The sequence below is a fragment of the Podarcis vaucheri genome (genome assembly GCF_965113315.1).
Source record: "Podarcis vaucheri genome assembly, chromosome: 6".
Classification (NCBI taxonomy): Eukaryota; Metazoa; Chordata; class Lepidosauria; order Squamata; family Lacertidae; genus Podarcis; species Podarcis vaucheri.
Window position 1 is genome coordinate 60,394,742 of NC_138764.1, and position 19,522 is coordinate 60,414,263.

Below are 19,522 nucleotides of genomic sequence, written 5' to 3' on the forward strand. Positions count from 1 at the left end.
TGACCACAAAAATAGCACCCTTGTCATCAAAAAATATTTTAGAGCCACAAAGCTGAATATTTTTTAAGCTGATGTTTCCTGTCAGATGGTATGATATTTTAATCTTTGAGCCTGCAAACGCAAGTCCAAAGCTGTAGCAGAGTCGAGAGACAAGTTATTATTATAAGCAAAACAATATTTAAAATGCAGCATACTTGGCACTATTTATGCTCCAATTATTGTCATTATCTCTGAACAGACACTGAACACAGTGTTTTGTTCTTGTTTACAGGCTGATTTATGATTAGCATGTGGATTTTCTTCATACTTGTGGAATTTGCTTATAAACAGCTGTTTTCATTAGAAAACTAATTTCACCGTTGTTGATTTTTAAGTTGTTTACAGATTTCAAGAAATTCAAATTGGAAGAAATTCAGATTGACCCAACCTTGTTAATACAATCAATGGTGAATTTTAAATTGTGTTTGCTGCCATCTTACGGAGAAAATCAAGCAATTGTAAGACAGTCACCTTCTGCTATATCCCTTTGGAAAAGGGTAGCTAGAAGCAAGAAAAGCGCCGCCTTCTGTGCATGACTGAAATAGCATTTACAAGAAACCTTTTTTGTCTATGTGCAGCACCCCAGCTATACATGGATGTTGGAAAAACAAAGGGTGGTAGAAAGGAGCAGGGGATCTGACAACAACAACCAGAACAACAACAATTTATTATTTGTACCCCGCCCATCTAGCTGGGTTTCCCCAGCCACTCTGGGCAGCTTCCAACAAAGATTAAAAATACATTAAAATATCACACATTAAAAACTTCCCTGAACAGGGCTGCCTTCAAATGTCTTCTAAGTGTCAGATAGTTGTTTATCTCTTTGACATCTGATGGGAGGGTGTTCCACAGGGCGGGCGCCACTACCAAGAAGGCCCTCTACCTGGTTCCCTGTAGCTTTGCTTCTCGCAGTGAGGGAGCCGCCAGAAGGCCCTCGGCGCTGGACTTCAGCGTCTGGGCAGAACAATAGGGGTATAGACACTCCTTCAGGTATACTGGGCCGAGGCCGTTTAGGGCTTTAAATGTCAACACCAACACTTTGAATTGTGCTTGGAAACGTATAACATAACAGTAGAGCTTTCCAAACTTTTAATGTTGGTGACACACTTTTTAGACATGCATCATTTCGCAGCACAGTAATTCAGTTTTGCTAGCAAACCAGAGGTTAAACTAACCCTTTATAAGAGTGTTCGTGCAACACACCTACACACTGCAGCCGACACATTAACGTGTTGCTACATACAGTTTGGAATGCTCTGCATTACAGTTTTCCAGCTGAAAACATTATAGCTTTGCAACTGTTCTTGTTTAACTTGAATACCACATACTTACATTTTTTCTAAAAGTGAATCTATACTGATTATTCTTATTATTTTAACATATTTGTAAAACTGTTGAGGACCATGTGCTTTAGTGAGTGCTTTGTCCTATATGAACCTGCCTGTGCCCTCAGATCAGCTTCTAAGGCTTTACTCCAAGTACCACCCCTCTATTAACAGCAAAATCATGCTACACAAAACATTGAGAAAGAATTTACCAACCATGACAGCGTAGGAATTGAAAGTGTATTAATATGCAAAGCTTACAGAGTTATATAAGAATGAAAAGAGAAGGAGAAAACAACTAATTTGTTCAGAATCAGAATATGTTTGTTGATTGGCATAATAAGGCACATCTTTCAGGAGATAATTGCTTATAGCAACTAGCTTGGTATTGGGAGGCGGAAATTACTGGAATGAACTAGAGATTCTTCTCTGGCCTGTTGTCAAGAAAGTTTACAGAGCAAAGAACAGATCTGGAGGGATATAAGGTTTGAAAGCTGCCTTGGGACACCAATGTAAAATCTGGCCAATGTAAATTGGCAAGGTTCCCATTCTATATAAGGTGGACTGAGCACCAGACTCAAGGGGGGAACAAAACATGTCTAACCGCATAACAGCCATAAGGATCTGTTGAAAGCCATTAGCTTTAAACATCTCATCTTTTGCCTTTTGGTTATGAGCAGCATCCTCTTTTCTTTCCAGATGGCGCTGAAAGCTCCAAAATCTCCTGCTTGAACTTATCTTCATGAGTTTTCAGCAACCTGACATGATAAACATAGAGGGAAACATGTTAAGTATTTTGCTCAAGTCTAGAGGATTTTCAGAAGCTCTCACACTGTGTTCACACAATGCTAAAGCATGGTTTTGTGGGAAATTGCAGTCAAACATAACTGCATGACTGCTAGTTGGTGCAAGAAGGGGTAAAGACCACAAATTTAGTTTCCTAGACTCAGCTAGGTTACACCCCCTCTTCTCCAGTGAAGGAGGAAGTGAAGTCTTCTCTTCCTGTTCCCTCTCTCTCTGCACCACGTCACTGGCTAAGGAAGATGTGTCTAAGCAAGCTCCAGGCTTACAGCTCATATTTGGAACACCGTATTTGTATTTTCTACCCAAGAATATTCTGCCTTTGTTCTCCTACTGCTGCTTGCATAAACGCATGAATCTGACCTTTGGAATGTTTTGTTCATAAAGCATTTAAAATTTACTTAACAGTGTGTGGTCTGTTCACCGGAAGAGGGGTAGAATGAGAAGAGCACTTTTGCAAGTGGACTAAATGGGTTGTGCAAAAGATTTAACAGTCTACATTCCTAACGCTTTACTGTAAGGCCAATGTTGGGCTTGTGGAAGCTGAGTCACCCATGTACCTCTAAACCCAGGTTTAGTGTTCTGTGTGAACATAGGTACAATTTCAATCACATTCAGGCAATCCTTAAAAACAGTTTACTGAAATGTGGATGGGCTATTTCTTGTGTTACAAAATTCCTATTCGGAAGAAAAACTTCTGCATAATAATTTACTGCATCATCCCTTTGTAGAATGTTTGGTGTTCTATATTTGGTACCTGGGAAAACACATTTTCCCCTCAAGATGTTCTCATCTATTGCTGTTATAATGACTGTGTGACTACATTGGTTATTGTCTGTGCTGCTGCTCATGGCAAACAAAACAACTCCTGTCCAGCAGTGTACCTCCATTTGGCTGAGTCTCTGGACTGCACCAGGATGGAAGGAGGAAGAGGCATGATGGCAGCATGTTTGGCATGGTGCAAACACACTAGTGGAGCCAATCTGGCACTCCTGCCAGCAGGTTTGCACCATGCCATCCTCACTGTGCACCCCTCCTCTTCCGAGTCCCAGTATGCTGAATCAACTCAGCTGTACAGAGACCTGGTGAATGACACAGCCCCACCACACCGTCTGCTGCCACACCATGCCACACCAAGTCCATGCTATTTGCTGAAGAGCCACCAGTTACCCACCTTACCAATTTGACCATGGATTCAGTCACATTCTGACCTAAGGCAGCGCTGCATTCATTAAATGAGAGTCCATACTCCTGGCAAAAAAAAAATATGAGAGCAAAACAAACAAATGCACATCCTTTAAAGCAGTGGTAGTTGAAAAACATTATGCCTAATTGTGGAAACACAACAACTTTCAGCTCCACCACCTGACCTCGTAGCTACACATTTTTACCATGAACACGATCAAACATGACTCTATTCCTGCTGTAGAGATCCATCCTACCCCTGACATCTCATCTTTGACCAAATTATCTTGGCAAATTTTGCCACAGACAGAGCAAATTATTCATGACATTTGGGCAAAGGCTTATGTTGAGTGAGCTGTCAGGGGGAGTGGGAAGGATCCATGCCCATGGAGTGCAAAATACTAGTCCAGTGTACTTCTCCATCAAAGTTATCCTACCTCTTCATAAAAGAGTCAAGACTCAGACGAAGGTGCATGGTTTAAAAGATATAAGGTAAAGGTAAAGGACCTGTGGACAGTTAAGTCCAAGGCGACTATGGGGTGTGGCACTCAACTCGCTTTTAGGCCGAGGGAACTGGAGTTTGTCAGACAGCTTTCTGGGTCATGACTAAATCGCTTCTGGTGAAACGGGACACCCTGATGAGTGCCAGAGCGCACGGAAAGGCCATTTACCTTCCCGCCACAGCAGTACCCATTTATCTACTTGCACTGGTATGCTTTCGAACTGCTAGGTTGACAGAAGCCGGGACAAAGCAAGGGGAGCTCACCCCATTGAGCAGATTCGAACCACTGACCTTCTGATCAGCAAGCCCAAGGGGCTCAGTGGTTTAGACCACAGAGCCACCTGCGTCCCTAAAAAAGATATAAAAGGCAGCCTGTCGCTGTCCCCCCCCCCCATGCCATTGCCTATGGAGAAAAACACAGAATGAGCCCACGTGTTCACCTATACCAGAGCATCAGAATCTCTTGATGAGGTCCCAAGACTCCTGACCACCATCTTAATGGCAACTCCACCCACCCAGTAAAAATCCATGCATGTTAGTTTGTTTCTTAACTGTGTGGTGGTTTTTGCCCTCAAAATGTTGTTTTTGTCAGCTACAACTGGTAATCAAGAATCCATGTGATCCTTGCAACTAAGTTGCTGAGGATCACAAGCTGCACAGTTCTACTAAGCTAATATCCTTGTAGGTTGACCAATGTTGGAAAGAGGAAGCTGGACTAAACGGGCTTGGGGCCTGATCCCACAGGGCTCTTCCTACATCCTGATGTCGTTATGCACAATTGGATTTAGTTAAGAGAAGCAAAAAAAGCAATAAGAGGAAGAGAGCATTATGATTTTGTGGTCACTTCCAAGCCATAGGTGAACACATGAGTCATATATGTGCATTTGATTTTTTCCTATGCCTCTGGCCTAAATCAATCAACCTCAAAAGCAGCACTACATTATATTACTTTTAATTTATTCTGACTTTGTTTTGGTTTGCCAAACTCAGGGGAGAAGGAATTACAAAGATAAGTGGAAAACTTAAGGGTAGACCTTGGCCAAGTATGCACCGTCCTCTGAAGTGACTCTTCTTTCTGCAGCACAGTCTGTTTTGTTACCAAGCAGAAGGATAACAACTCCATCTTCTGCTCCTTCCTGTGAAGAAACGCACATGCTTCTTCAAATATGAGCTGAAGCCAAAATGACAGCAATAAAGGACCGTCTATTGCATTTCTACAGAGGCTACAAATAGGATAGGCTACAAAATAATCCTTCCTAGCTCCTGACAATTAAGAAAATCAAAGTACGTTGAAAATATGAGAGGTCCTCTTCTCTCAACTCATTTTTGCATCCATATTTTAGATACCTGAGTCGCCATATCTCTTAGAATAGGCAATTAGACCCGTTCCAGTTTGCATACAGAAGAAACGTATCTACTGATGATGCTATTTCCATCGCCGTCCATACTGTATTGAGTCATCTAGAACGACAGGGAACCTACGCAAGGCTGTTGTTTGTGGACTACAGTTCTGCCTTCAATACAATTCTGCCAGACAGGTTTTTTCTTAAAATGACCAACTTGGGTATACATCAGAAGATCTGTCTGTGGGTAAGGAATTTCCTGACTGATAGGCCGCAGACAGTGAGAATGGGACCTTACTATTCTTCTACTCTAGTATTAAGCACAGGAGCACCTCTGTTTTGAATAGTTTCTATCCAAGAGCTCTGATTGCACTAAATAATGATCTCAGGGCCAGTTGCAAGGTTTAGTAAGTAGGGAGTGGAAGGAATGAGATAGGTTTTAGGTTATGTTATGCCTTTAATAGGTCATGCTATATTCTGGATTATGTTATGTTTTATAGATTATGTCTAAATAGGATGAGAGTTCGGAGATACGTGCAAATGTATATGTGTACCCGGTCTTTGGGTGGGTGTTTGATTTTCGTTGTTGTGTATACTGTGTATATACGGACAATGACAATAAATTTATCTTATCTAATCTAATCAAAATCTTCCCCATATTTCATCAAACAGTGGTTTGGAAACTGCAGATGGTATAGAATTCTGTGGCATAGAATTATGGGGCAGACAGTCTAAACATATAGCATTAATTCTAGCAGGACTGCACAGACTACCAATTTGTTTCCAGGATCAATACAAAGTGCTGGTTTTGACCTATAAAGCCTAATGCTGCTCGGGTCTCAAGGATCGCCTCTCCCCACATCCTGGCATAAATCCAGTCATCATCTGAGCCCTTTTTCATCTGCCCCCTATACAAGAGGTTTGGGGGGTAGCAACATGAGCTTGGGCCTTTTCAGTGGTGGCCCCTACTTGTGGAATGCTCTATTCAGTGCTGTCTTTTTCTTTAGGTGTCAGGCAAAGACTCTTCTCTTTACCCACCTCTTGGCTCTTAATTTTAAGGGTGGTATTGTGGCCTCTTTTAGTGAGATCAGTAAGTCCCGATCTGTTACGTCTGTTTAAAAATTTGTGCTTTAAAAAAAATTATTAGATGTTTTCAATTGGTTTTAATGTTAAGTCATTTTGGGTCACTCTGTGGTAGAAAAGTGACTAAAAAAATCAAATAAATAAAACTTCATAACGGTCTTGTGAAGGTCAGACTGACCAGGAATGGCCCCCATTTTATGGGTGAAGGGATTTTCTTGCCCAGGATTTGATTTAAGGCATTTGATTTAAGTTCAACATTCTGTCCCAGGGATGGGAAACACTTTTCAACCCAAAGGCCACACTTCTTTCTGAGCAACCTTCTGGGGACCGCATGGCCATGGTGGGTGTGGCCAGAGGCAAGAATGGGCATAGCAACAGATCTGACTCTTACCTTTGTATAGTAGAGTACATTCCAACCATGCAAAAGCCAGAAGTTTCTACACACACAACTCTCCATCCTTCATCCACACAAGCAAAAAGAAGGCATTATTGCAGTTCAGTGAGACATTCTAGCCAAGCAAAAGAACTCATGTATGTTCCAGCATCTGTACTTTTCCAGCATCTGTTAGTTCTAACAATCATGGACCCTTTGCTATTTTAATTACCAATCATGCACTTTCTAGAATATATACTAAAAAAAGCAGTACGGATTTTTCTAGTTTGCAACTTCCATGACAAGAACGAGTCAGCAAATGTATCTCATGATGACTCAGCATGTACTGTTGTTAATCAGGTCTGCAGTTGTAGCCACACGGGACATGGGCGTAACCAGGATTTTTGGTGTTTTTTGGGAGGCAGGCCTTTTGTTAAGGGAGGCAGGCCTTTTGTTGGTGGCGGGGCAGAACCTCGGATAGCTATGTATTTTTATTGATTTGGGAGGGCAGCTGCCCCTCCTTGCCCCCCTTGGCTAAGCCCATGGCATGGGAATAACACCACAGAGAGGTGGATAAGGCTGCAATCCTCAGCACCTTTACTGGAAGAAAACATAACTGAATGCAGTGAGACTTAAAAGGTAAAGGTAAAGGTACCCCTGACAGTTAGGTCCAGTCGCGGACGACTCTGAGGTTGCAGCACTCATCTCGCTTTATTGGCCGAGGGAGCCGGCGTACAGCTTCCGAGTCATGTGGCCAGCATGACTAAGCTGCTTCTGGTGAACCAGATCAGCACACGGAAACACCGTTTACCTTCCCGCCGGAGTGGTACCTATTTATCTACTTGCACTTTGTGCTTACGAACTGCTAGGTTGGCAGGAGCAGGGACCAAGCAACGGGAGCTCACCCCGTCGCAGGGATTTGAACCACTGACCTTCTGATTGGCAAGCCCTAGGCTCTGTTGTTTAACCCACAGTGCCACCCACGCAGTGAGACTTACCTCTCATTAAACACACACAGGACTGCATTGTCCAAACTCAACAATGCAATCACCCAATCACCAAGAGCTAAAGCAGGGAAAACAAAAGCCAACCAATAATGGAAGAGAGTTGTTCTCCTTACCTGGATACAATTCATCCAGTACCTCACCTCTGCAAAGCTATGTACTGAGGTGATGTCATACATCAATACAACTCCATCAGCCTTGCGGAAGAACTGCTTGGTGATACTGTAGTATCTGTTTTGGGGAGAAATGTGTACTTTTTCTGCAACATTTTTATAATTTCTTTATTTCTTTTTCTAGATGCAGCACCTTACACTACCTTTCTTGGCCGGCTGTGTCCCACAGGCGTAAAGCAAAGCACTTGTTATCCACAAAGAGGTTTTTGATTCGATAGTCCATTCCTAAGGGATACATTGGAGCCATTTACAATCAAGTTCACTTCACATCTCCAACCACTTCAAAGAGCTGAAAAGCACAAGCTGTAACTGTACTGATAAGAATAAAACGCAGCAGGGCTCTAGCACTTCCATCCCTGAATTTTGGGGAGATTAATAAAAGCAAAGGTAGCAGAACACTGAGAAACTTGTTCAGTTTTATTATCTGAATTTTGCAGGTGTAAAACCTGACACGGAGTAATGGATTTGACTTCCTTCTATTTTAGAGTTGACTAACCTTCATACAAATAAAAAAAGGCCACGCTAGGAGGAAATGAGCTGGAAATGCCCTAGAGATAAAAAATACTCTTCCTGCTGCAGTCCTTTGAATTTCTACATGGCTCAAATTACATTGGGATTGGGACCCCTTGTGGCCATTTGGTTAAATTTAACTTACTGACAGGGGCTGGGGTGGGACAGAGGAGGTCAGGCATCAGGAGTAGGCGTAGCTGGGCATCTGCCAAGGCAAAGGACCTTGCAGGGGGATCATTGTCACCCCAGAGCCTCCTACTAGCCCTGCTACTTCTAGCCCTTCCTGTCGTTCCCCTCTCTGAGCATGCATGAAGCGACAAGAGTGAGGAGGCAGAGCAGCATCCTTCAGTTGGCTTTGCATTCTCTCTCTGGGCGGTTGTGCAAATGTGAGCCCAGAGGGAGATGGGACAGCAAAGGAGGTAGACTAACTCAGGGAAGAGAGCCCACCAAGGACATCTTGCCCTAGGGCTGTTGAAAAAGCTGGAGCTGATTTTTGGTATGACTCCGTGTATTTGCCTGCTTACAGTGGCGTAGCGTGGGTTGTCAGCACCCGGGGCAAGGCAAGTAATTTGCACCCCCTAACCTGTGGATTTGCGCCCCCTAACCCCCAGATGTTGGCCTGGTGCGGCCGGGCCCCCCTGCACCCCCCACGCTACGCCACTGCCTGCTTAGCAAGGGTTTTGGGGTAGTTGTTTTAACACAGGGAGAGTTAAAAAAAAATCCTTTGAACTATTTATTTGTTTCAATTCTGTTACATTTATATCTCACCTGTCTTCACAGAACCCAAGTTAGTGGGTGTATTGCAATCACCCATCTAGACACTGACCGGACCGATACCTACTTAGCTTAAGCAAAGTTATGACATTGCATGCCTTTAGAATGCGCCCTAGGACCAATTACCTTGCATGTGAAGACAAACAGTGACCTGGGTGGTGTTCCCCAGCCCCAAATAGGGCAGGAAAACAAATTATGTCTTCTAATTTGCTTTTGGTTATGCAGATGCCTGCGACAGACTTACAAGAGAATCGGTCGCTCAACTCCCACTTGGTTCCTCTCATTCTAAAACCATGCTCTTCCCTTCAAGTGAATGTTTTCTTTTAAGAAAACCATGCTCAATTGTGGAAAATAATGGAATATCTCTGGTGATACTCTTTTCAAAAGTAAAACTTCAAGCAAAATAATACCAACAATAAGAAAAATGCAGGTCAATCTCTAATATTGGAGTGTTATATTGTATATCCAATATACACAAATGCTCACTGAGATTAGAACAGAGACAACACACCCCATGAGGCTAGGAGCCTTAGAAATAAAAACACGTCTAGCCTAGGGGTGGGGGTGCCAACTTGAATAAAATATGGGGGGGCAGGTAAGCCCCATCCTGCATAATTGATCGCATGATGCAGTGCACACACACCATTTGAATGGCAATCCCCATCAATCTGGGGGGTCCTGGCTCCCTCAAATATCTTATTGGGGGGCAAAGCCCCCTTGGCCCCTAGGAATTGGCTCCAATAGGAAAGACAACCCAGTGTCTTTTGTTACCTGCTGGTGAAAGATGGATTCATACCTACAGTCGCAGTCATATTTGCATCGAAGGAATCATCTTGCAGTCGGTGCAAAAAAGACGTTTTGCCAACATTAGAGTCTCCAACAAAGAGCACGTTATACACGTGGTCTGGACAAAGGCAAACAGCTGCAGTGTCTTTAGAAGTTTCTTTTGCATCCACATCCACTGGATAGTCTGCAGCTTCTGCTTTGACATTTGTTTCCTCATCCATTTCTACCCTGACCTCTTGATTCTTCCTACACCCTGGCAAATCCATGCATCCTTCTCTTTTGTCTTCTGATAATGTTACTTCTAGACCCTCCGTGGTTTGTGTTTGCATCTCTGGTTGGAGCATATTCTCTAACTGGTGGTTTTGGAAAACGGAGATCTCTGGCTCACATCTTTCATCCAACTTCGGTAGGGCTATTCTGGGTGAGGAATGAGCAGGCGGCGTATCTTCCACTGATGGGTGTTGAGTCTCAGGTATCTTTTTCTCTGATGTTTTAATTTCTGGAGATTGCTTTACCACTCTCTGCTCAGAATCTGCAGGTGGCCATTGAGTCCGGCTGATACCACTGCACTTTAAAACTTGCTTGTGAAGTTGGATTGCCTGTTCTAAAATGAGAGTCTTTCCTTGCATCGAGTCTTCTTTATAGTCACCGGCTGGACTTGTCAACTCTTTATAAACAGAAGACTGCACTTCAGGAACAAGAATACATCCTCTCTGCTTTGACTCTAGAGTTTTGACTTCCCTTCTTGGCTCAGAGATGTTTGCATTCTTCACCTCCGGAGCACAAGTTAGTCTTTCTTGAAGTAGAGCATCTCTTTGCCATGAAGCGCGACCAGGAAGAGCCTCAGCGCTTCTCTTCTGCAGATCGCGGTTTCTGGAGGTAGCATCATATGGAGTTATTTTTTCCTGCATTTTTCTTTGCTGAGAATTTCCATTCTCTCTAATTTGGCCCAAGAACTGAAAACCAAAGTTATCTATTTGTGGATTGTTTGATGATTCAGACACCTTGTTTACTGCTGCTATGGCATCATTCAGCTCTCTAAGCAAAGAGCTTTGGTCCACGACTTCCTGTGGGAAATATTTTTCTGGTTCTACAACGGAGTCTACCCAAGGATCCTCTTCAATGGAGATCACTCTAGTAGTTCTAGATTCTGAGTCGGCTTTGGCCATTGATGCCACACCACCAGGTGCCCTATGGGGAAATGATGGATAGAGCAGCACTCATTCAGTACAAGATAAGGAAAGTAAGAAACAAGGCCTTAGTAGCGCACAATTCCTGCTGGAGAACATCAAGATCTCATGGGCCTATGAAATGCTAACTCAACCACCAGCAAGACTTCTGGGCTCTTATTTTTGCTGCTTTCGCAGAGTAAAGACTGAGTATATCTGTTTCTAACATGCATGTTTCTTCTTATAAACACAGTGAGGGATGAAAGCAGTAATGTATATCAAAAGGCCAAAGAGAAACGTGTTGGTAAACTAAGAGTCATTCCACAAAAATGAGGTAACAGGGCATTTATTAAACCGCTAAAGAATATGAGAATCTTCAAGATCAACCGTGCTCTAAACTCTGTCTGTTTCCACGGCTCTTCTTACAATCCACTGATAAGCAGTATTTTGATTTTATGGGGAGAGCTAAAAATTCTGCCAAAGTTAATTTTGAGGCATTCTTCAAGAGCTAGGCAGACAAAACAAATGAATGTACTGGGTTCACCTTGGGGCTGGCAACCCTTTAATGGTAATGTGGTGGGACATTATTATTATTATTATTATTATTATTATTATTATTATTAATTGTCTAATGATGGAATGTCAGTGGGGGAAGCTCTGTTTATTGTTCTTGAACCACTTTGAGATCAGCTTTGTCATTGGCAAAGCTGCCTACAAATATTAAATCTGATCTAATCTAATCCATTTGGCCCCAGGATACTTTTCAAACATGCATTTGGCTTTCTGGGTGTGGCGTATGTGAAAGGTCATGAGAATATCAGGGCTGCAGATAGAAATAACGTAACTGCTTCAGTGCCAGAGCATGGACCCAGCTTCAACGAAGACCGCTGCCACTAGCATTCCTCACTTAAATGTATTAAAGGAGTATTTGGTACTTACTTCTGAGCAGAGCTGTCCAGTGGATTGTATCCAAATTTTCCTACCAATTCAGAGGAGCTCATCTCATTTGCACTCAGATGACCCTTAGAAGAATCACAATGGGATAAAGGCAGAAAAAGAAATAAGGATCACTTACTACCAATTTCAGTATCCACTTATGGGGGAGGATGCCTGTTGAATCTCTGCATGATCTACTGCACTGGTCTTGCCTATTTCTAATCACACATGTGGGGGGAGGAATCGCTCACACTTAGAAGAGGCTGCCTGTTGAATCTCATCACAAGTCACTGCTCTGGTTTTGCCTCTATCTGCAGTGCACAGAAGGCATGTCCAGAACACTGACTCATGCAGAGATATGGGAGATAGCCTCTAATGAAAATTGGTCTCTTTTACCTCTGTAAATCCCTATGCATGTCTACACACCGTTTTGAGGGTTTTTTCTACAATCAAGTGGTATATAAGTTTTATAAAATCAATTACTATATAAAAGACTCCAATAGAAGCCCCATTGACCTCAGTGGGACTTATTCCCAGGTAAGTGTGCATAGGAGCGCTATCTAAGGTTGTAATTCTCTACACACGCCCTTGAACTTAAGCGGCCTTACTTCCCAAGTAAATATGCACAAGGATTGTGTTGCATTAATCATTTTGGATAGTTTGAGTGAAGTGTGCCTCCAATTTCGGTTCAGAAGAAAAAAATGTACATTGGTTAACAGATGCTTGGGGAAGCCTGATTTAATGTAACCAGATTTCTCTAATGGTGCTACTATACATGTAGGGTGCTAGATACTATCCCCAGGGCCCATGAGAGCTTAGATTCTCCCATAATCCTACCTGCTGGTTGAAAGCACTATGTCGGATGCATTAATATACAGTATTCATAGCTAGGCAGCCTTTCCAGGGCAACACTTAGGTTGCTAATTATGGTGCCACCCCATTGGGGGGGGGGTCAGTTCTGATTGACAAAGGATGCAAGGTGAACAATTAAGAAGTACCTGTTGATTCTGAGCAGTCTTGACAGAGACTTCCTCTGGCGGTCTGCCACTGCCAAGGAAAGAAGGGATACATGGTCACTGTCCCTGTATACTAAAATGAGTTGCTTCTACAGGGGCACAAGCCTAGTAGCAGCAATAGTGCCGCAATGCGTGTAACGGCATATATTGAGGATGGCAGGATGCCAACAGGAAATGGAATGGTACCAACAGGAAGTGGGACAGTGCAAGCAGGAAGTGCATGTTATCTCAAGGGGGCTGTGAGGGACAGTGGAACCGCTCCACTCAATTTATGCTGTAGCTTTTTTGGGAAAGTGACATCTTTTGAGAGGTGTACCTCAGGAAGAGGTATCCCTGACAGAAGCAATGGCCAGAATAGCCTAACCACCACCAACCTTTCCAAGGGGCAGCAAATAGTCCGGTCTGCTGAGCTATTCTGCTTTTACCTCATCATCAAATCTGACTAATGGATAGAATGAACAAATGTCAGGGGCCGTAGGTGTTCTGATGATGCAACACTTAGTTCCCAGTGCAAGTGTCTCTGGGGAAGCCACTCTCTTTTCCACCAGATCAAAGCTAGTTTGTTGGACCTTGGAAAGCCTTCAAATGAAATAGCTGCCACAAGTTAGGCTACAAAAGGGGTTCTCTACAGTGTATCTTCCCCACCCCCCCAAAAAAGGTGACACTGTGGTCGTTAGGACTTACCTCTCTTCTTTGTGTAACTGAGATACTCTACCCCTCATGAAATCCAGTTGCCTTTGGGTCTTTTGAAGCTGATTGAGGGTTTTTTGTAGCTGGACCTCAAGGGCCATGTTGGTTTGTTTGAGCTCCTGGGTTTGGGTACTGGCCACATGCTGCTTTTCTCTAAGGCTGAGAAACTGTGTCTCAAGCTGAGAAAGGAATATAGAAAGTGTTCAATGCAGTAAAAGAAAACTAGCAGTGTGGTGGTTACAGTGCTAGACTAGTACCTAGAAGAAGAACAGGATTCAAAGCTCACAGAGTCACAGTCTCTCAGTCTAACTTACATTCATGGAGTTCTTCTTGTGAGGATAAAAATGGGGGAAGAACCTTGCAGAAAATGTGAGATTGACATTTCAATTTATTTACTTTATTACTTGTCTATCTTCTGCATGGGCTAGACCCTTCTACAAGTAAAATGGTCAAGCCTCTTAGACATGAGGTTCTCAAACTCCTTTCAGGTGCATAGCTGTCAACTTTTCCCTTTTCTTGCGAGGAATCCTATTTGGAATAAAGGAAATTTCCTTTAAAAAAAGGGAAATGTTGACAGCTATGTTCAGGTGGTCAGTAGAAAAGCAATGAAACGGCTGAAAATATCTGCCTTGCATTTGATTCACATTCTCTGTCTTTCTCTCTCACACACTGGAGACTGAAGCCATTTTGACCAGGGCCAAAGGCTAACAAGTGCTGCATTCACATCATACATTGAAAGCACATTTCCTCTCCCTTCCAGAAAGGAGAATCCTGGGAAGTGTAGTTGGTTAAAGGTGCTAGGAATTGTAGTTCTGTGAAACGTAAACTATAGGTCCCAGGATTCTTCTTCCTGGAGTGCCTTATCTCAGGGTATCAAACATCACACCCTGGACAATTTTGTTGTTTAGTCATTTAGTCATGTCCGACTCTTTGTGACCCCATGGACACCAGGCACTGGTCTTCCACTGCCTCCCACAGTTTGGTCAAACTCATGTTCGTAGCTTCGAGAACACTGTCCAACCATCTCATCCTCTGTCGTCCCCTTCTCCTTGTGCCCTCCATCTTTCCCAACATCAGGGTCTTTTCCAGGGAGTCTTCTCTTCTCATGAGGTGGCCAAAGTATTGGACCCTCAGCTTCACGATCTGTCCTTCCAGTGAGCACTCAGGGCTGATTTCCTTCAGAATGGAGAGGTTTGATCTTCTTGCAGTCCATGGGACTCTCAAGAGTCTCCTCCAGCACCATAATTCAAAAGCATCAATTCTTCGGCGATCAGCCTTCTTTATGGTCCAGCTCTCACTTCCATACATCACTACTGGACAATGGTGTGAGAGATTTTTCACTGAAACAAGGCCATGGTCCCTGAGTAATTGGAAGCACTGCAGTGTACCCAGATATGGCTGGACTACAGTTCCCATCCTTTGATAGGTTTGGTAGTCCAACAACACCAGGAGGTCATTTGTTGGCAAATCATGTTGATTATATCAGAAATATTCAGCCACACTGCAAGCAGCTGTGTGTGTAGGGTTGCCATATTTTGAAGAGCAAAAAAGGGGACACATTTGCCGACTTCAACTTTTAACTTGAAGCTATGGAGATTCTCATCATGAAAAAGAGGATGTGTCTTGGGAAAAGAGGACATATGACAACCCTACATGGGGATGATGGTTTTGTTGGCTTTAAATGCTTTAGCCAGAGGAGATGCTTCCAGTAGGTGGTGCTGTTTCCTCATGTCACATGGATAACCTTACCTCTTTTTGAACATCGAGGAAATGCTGTATTTCCCTTTCCCTGGCATCCAACAGTTCTTTCATCTCCACACTGAGGAATTGGCTTTGGGTTTTACTCTGCAATAAACAAAGGTGGTGAAGCTATAGCTTTCCAGGGAACATTCACACATGAAGCCTGCTTGCATTTGAGTCAAAGCACAAATAGAGCATGCAACAAAAAGTTGCAGCATGGTTTGCTCTTGTTCATTCTTCCAGACAACCGTATCCTTTTTCAGGATACTCCATTCCATTTCCACACCATTCCCCTGGTCAGCATTCTGTGCCCACTAGGCATGTTCAATCACCACTGAGCTGTTTTGGGGTTCCCCCTGCCCTGAATTTTATTCTACATATTTTTGTACTTATCCAAACTTTGGGATTCTCCTAAGCCTTCTGATATCTCCCTCTTCAGAGTGGATACTAGTGGTTTGTCTACATAAAGATCCATATTTGGATAATGAGTTTGCTGTTAGTATCTAGATTCTATATATTATATTATAGAATAATGTGGGGCAGGGGGGAATTAAACCTACCCAGACTACAATATACATGCAATTTCTGCATTCACAGATGGAACAAATAGCGTGACATTTTAGTGCCTTGTGTGAAGTGTTATATGGCTGGTTGGTTTTTTGAATTTCCCATTGTGCAATGACATCAAGCCAAACCACACTGTGTATAGTCAAATGTTAATTTTTTTGCCATTTTATAAGAAATCAGGAACTCTGAAGGCCCCTGGCATTATAAGTGTTATAATATCCTTTTTTAAAAAATCCTTCAAGTGAAATTTTCATAATGGAGAATAGTAACCTTAAGAGAGCCAGCTACACGCAAATATTAGATATATTTGGGGAGGGAGATGTTTGCCAAAGACCTGAGAGCACTGCTTTTTTCCAAGGGGTACTCAAGAGAACTGGAATTGACAGGTCCTTCCACCCCTAATTGCAGGTGGTGCTGGCTATATTGGAATTGTTCTCCTCTGCCCGCACAAGGGTTCTGAGAACATGCTTTCTAGAAAGAAGGACGATTACAGTATAGTCCTTTACACGTCTACTCAGAAACAAGCCCCATTCAGTTCGAGGGGGCTTACTTCCGCATAGGATTGCAGCCTTATTCCTTCTCCATGTTTTGGATCAGAGTCCTTTTTCACAGCTCTCTCTCCTGCTGACTGTCTTATGATGAGGCATCTGCCCCTGGGGTCATTGTGTAGCATTAGAACAACACCATCATGTGTTGTTAACAAGGATTTAAATGGTGATTTAAATGGTGTGATCCACCCTGAGCTTTTGGGAGAGGGCAGGAACTTAAAAGGAAAACTCAGCACACCCCTTCTCATAAATCTGAGGAATTACACATGATCCAGTTATGCACCAACCTCAAGCTGCAGCCGTCTTGTCTCCTTGTCTATTTGCTGTTCCAGCTCCTCATATAACTGCTGCACCTCCTTGTTGTGATCAGCCACTCGTCTAGTGCAGGGGAGCAAACAAGAAGGCTTTAAAGCAGAGTTGTTTAAAGGTGGGTAACATGGTTACCCTCCAAACGTTATGGGCTACAGCTCACATCAGCACCAGCCAGACTGGCCAACGTTCTTGGAGGATGGGAGTCAAAGCCTGCAATATCTGGAAAGAACCACAGTGCCTACCCATGTGCCTTAAGAGAGCAGAATTGGCCCCAGGCCCCTTCATTTGCTGATCTCAACATGGCTCCGTGTCAGGCCAGGACTGGAAAATTATGCTGAGATTATGATTCTTTAAAAGGAGATGACAGGAATTGAACCTGTGACCAGAGCCATACCTGGGCTCCCTTAGCAAGGAGATGTATCCCGCCCAGCTCCAGAAAAAGATTGACATAATTCAATCATTACAAATGATTCTTAAACTGGGTGTTTAACAGCACAATCCTCTAAATGTACACTCAAAAGTAAATCCCACCAAGTTTAATGCGGCCTACTCCCAGGAAAGTGGGTACACATGATAGCAGCCTAAATCTGGCAAGCCAGAGACAGGACCTTCTGACCAGGAGCAGGGACTGAGCAACGGGAGCTCACCCCATTGTGGGGATTCGAACCACTGACCTTCTGATCGGCAAGTCCTAGGCTCTGTGGTAAACCCACAGCGCCACGCTTAAGTCAATGACCCTTGCTCTCTGGGGTAAACATGCAGGGGTGCATGTGCTGGAAGCTGGTCAAGGTGGGAAAGAAACCAGGGAAAAGCGAATCAGCAGTGGTAAATTAAAAGCCTCGCCTGACATTTCTCAGTCACCACATCTGCTGAAAGGCCACTCTCAGGGCTAGCCAGGTGAGCAGAGGGCAGGGAACAGCAGCCACAGGGCCAAGTAGAGGTGCCCTCATGGGGAGCCCCACTGCACAAACTAACTGTCAACACTGATGGCTGACTGGGGAGGGCTGCTGTGAAGGTCCATGCCAGTGGCCAGATTCCCCACTGAGGCCAGATTCCCCACCCAAGGCGCAATTTTTGTGCTGCCCCCAGCCTGTGCCCTTGGCTGGGACCAACCTAACTGTCCGCTAGGTCTGCCTGTGCCTTTCCACAACAGCCTTTCCCAACCTAGTACCCTTCAGATATGTTGCACTATAACGTCCATCAGACTTGTCCAGCAAGACTTTGCTGGCTGGTGGGAGCTACACTGCAAAACTCCTGAAGAGCACCAGGTTAGGGAACACTTTTCTGAAGGAAAGCCACAGCCTCTTCTGTTGAGCTATGTATGCCCCCCTCTTCTCTCTGCAAATGCAAACACTCAAACCTTTTCTATCCTTTGGGTTCCAAATTCCCTTTTCCTGGAGTCTTTCTACCCCTTCCAGAAAGCTGCATTTACAAAAGCAGTTTCCGCACTTCACTCATACATCCAGTGACCTACGTTTTCAGTATTAACTGCAGTGTCTCTTTTGCGCCCCTCGATTCTTTGATCAAGTGCGTCATTTTAGCCAAGAATTCTTTCAGGTTTCCCAGCAGATGTGGTTCATCCTGTCGGAGCTGCACCCAAATCTTCCAGATTTCTGACTGGCTGCAAGAAAGAAGATTGTCTCATTTTCCAGCGAATATTCTGTTGATCCACCTGAATGCTCAGGGGACCTCTCAATTGGGACAGCCTGTCTCAACTGTTCTTAGGATCTGAGAGCAGTTTTGTTTCTTCCTAAGAACAAGCATGTGGATCAATAAGGCTGTAAAGCAGCTATTGCGAAAGCTGAAATACCTCTTATCGCCATGTGTGTCACTTTGAAAATAACTAATTAGTAGATAAAATATGAAAGTGTCTAGGCCATATTAATTATTACTGTTGCCTTTTTGTGAGTGTACCTATTGGTATCAAGTACCATCACCTCTTTTTTTTCCTTTTCTTTTTTTTGCTTCCCATGGCAGCCATTTTGTGCTTGTACCCACAGCACTTTTATCACAGCACTTGAGGTGGTTGCCTCCCTTTACCTAATGGTAGGACTAATCCCAGCTTTCAAGCCCCAAGAGCTACTTCCTTAACTCAGGGTGTTGAAGCATGATCTTCAAGATCCAGAGCATTTTCCTACAGACTTTCCACTTCCACAACCCATATAGTAACTCAAGCTTAAGTGCAGAATTCAACACCAAAACTCTTGCACTTATTCCCTATTCCTCCTCTGCCTGGATCCTGTGTTGTGAGATTCAGTATAAAACTAGCATAATGTTTGCATGCACTTACTCTTCAAAGATGTTGTCAGCTCCCAGTTGGTTTAGGAAGGCCTTAAAGCACATTTGCTCCTCTGTGTCAGCTTCCTCCAGAGACAGGTGGGTAGGAGCCTTTACGGAAGGCATCTTTCTCTTCCGGTGCGCTCTTGCCACCGTCTGTGAGCTCAGAAAATACCCTGCCACATAGACAATGAAAATCACACCTCTGGACAGACATGGTGCAATACAGAACAGTTTCAAAGCAGTATTTGGCCCCTAGGTAAAGGTACCCCTGCCCGTCAGGGCCAGTCGTGACCGACTCTAGGGTTGCGCGCTCATCTCGCTCAAGAGGCCAGGAGCTGGCGCTGTCCGAAGACACTTCCGGGTCAC

At 43.7% G+C, this 19,522-nt stretch overlaps 1 protein-coding gene across 3 annotated transcripts in view; it reads right to left on the minus strand.

Moving 5' to 3' along the window:
- The window catches only part of RAB44 (RAB44, member RAS oncogene family), a 31,014-nt gene continuing 11,492 nt past the window's right edge, over positions 1-19,522 (minus strand). For all 3 annotated transcript variants that reach the window (XM_082228436.1, XM_082228434.1, XM_082228435.1), the window contains 13 exons: positions 19,167-19,329; positions 18,351-18,497; positions 16,852-16,942; positions 15,459-15,554; positions 13,704-13,888; positions 13,002-13,050; positions 12,007-12,089; positions 9,909-11,089; positions 7,972-8,053; positions 7,772-7,886; positions 4,887-4,988; positions 3,340-3,416; positions 1-2,122 (listed from right to left, as the gene is read on the minus strand). In XM_082228436.1, the coding sequence (XP_082084562.1) occupies positions 2,035-2,122; positions 3,340-3,416; positions 4,887-4,988; positions 7,772-7,886; positions 7,972-8,053; positions 9,909-11,089; positions 12,007-12,089; positions 13,002-13,050; positions 13,704-13,888; positions 15,459-15,554; positions 16,852-16,942; positions 18,351-18,497; positions 19,167-19,329 (2,459 nt within the window). In that variant the 3' untranslated portion in view covers positions 1-2,034. The remainder of the gene's footprint in view (positions 2,123-3,339; positions 3,417-4,886; positions 4,989-7,771; positions 7,887-7,971; positions 8,054-9,908; positions 11,090-12,006; positions 12,090-13,001; positions 13,051-13,703; positions 13,889-15,458; positions 15,555-16,851; positions 16,943-18,350; positions 18,498-19,166; positions 19,330-19,522) is intronic.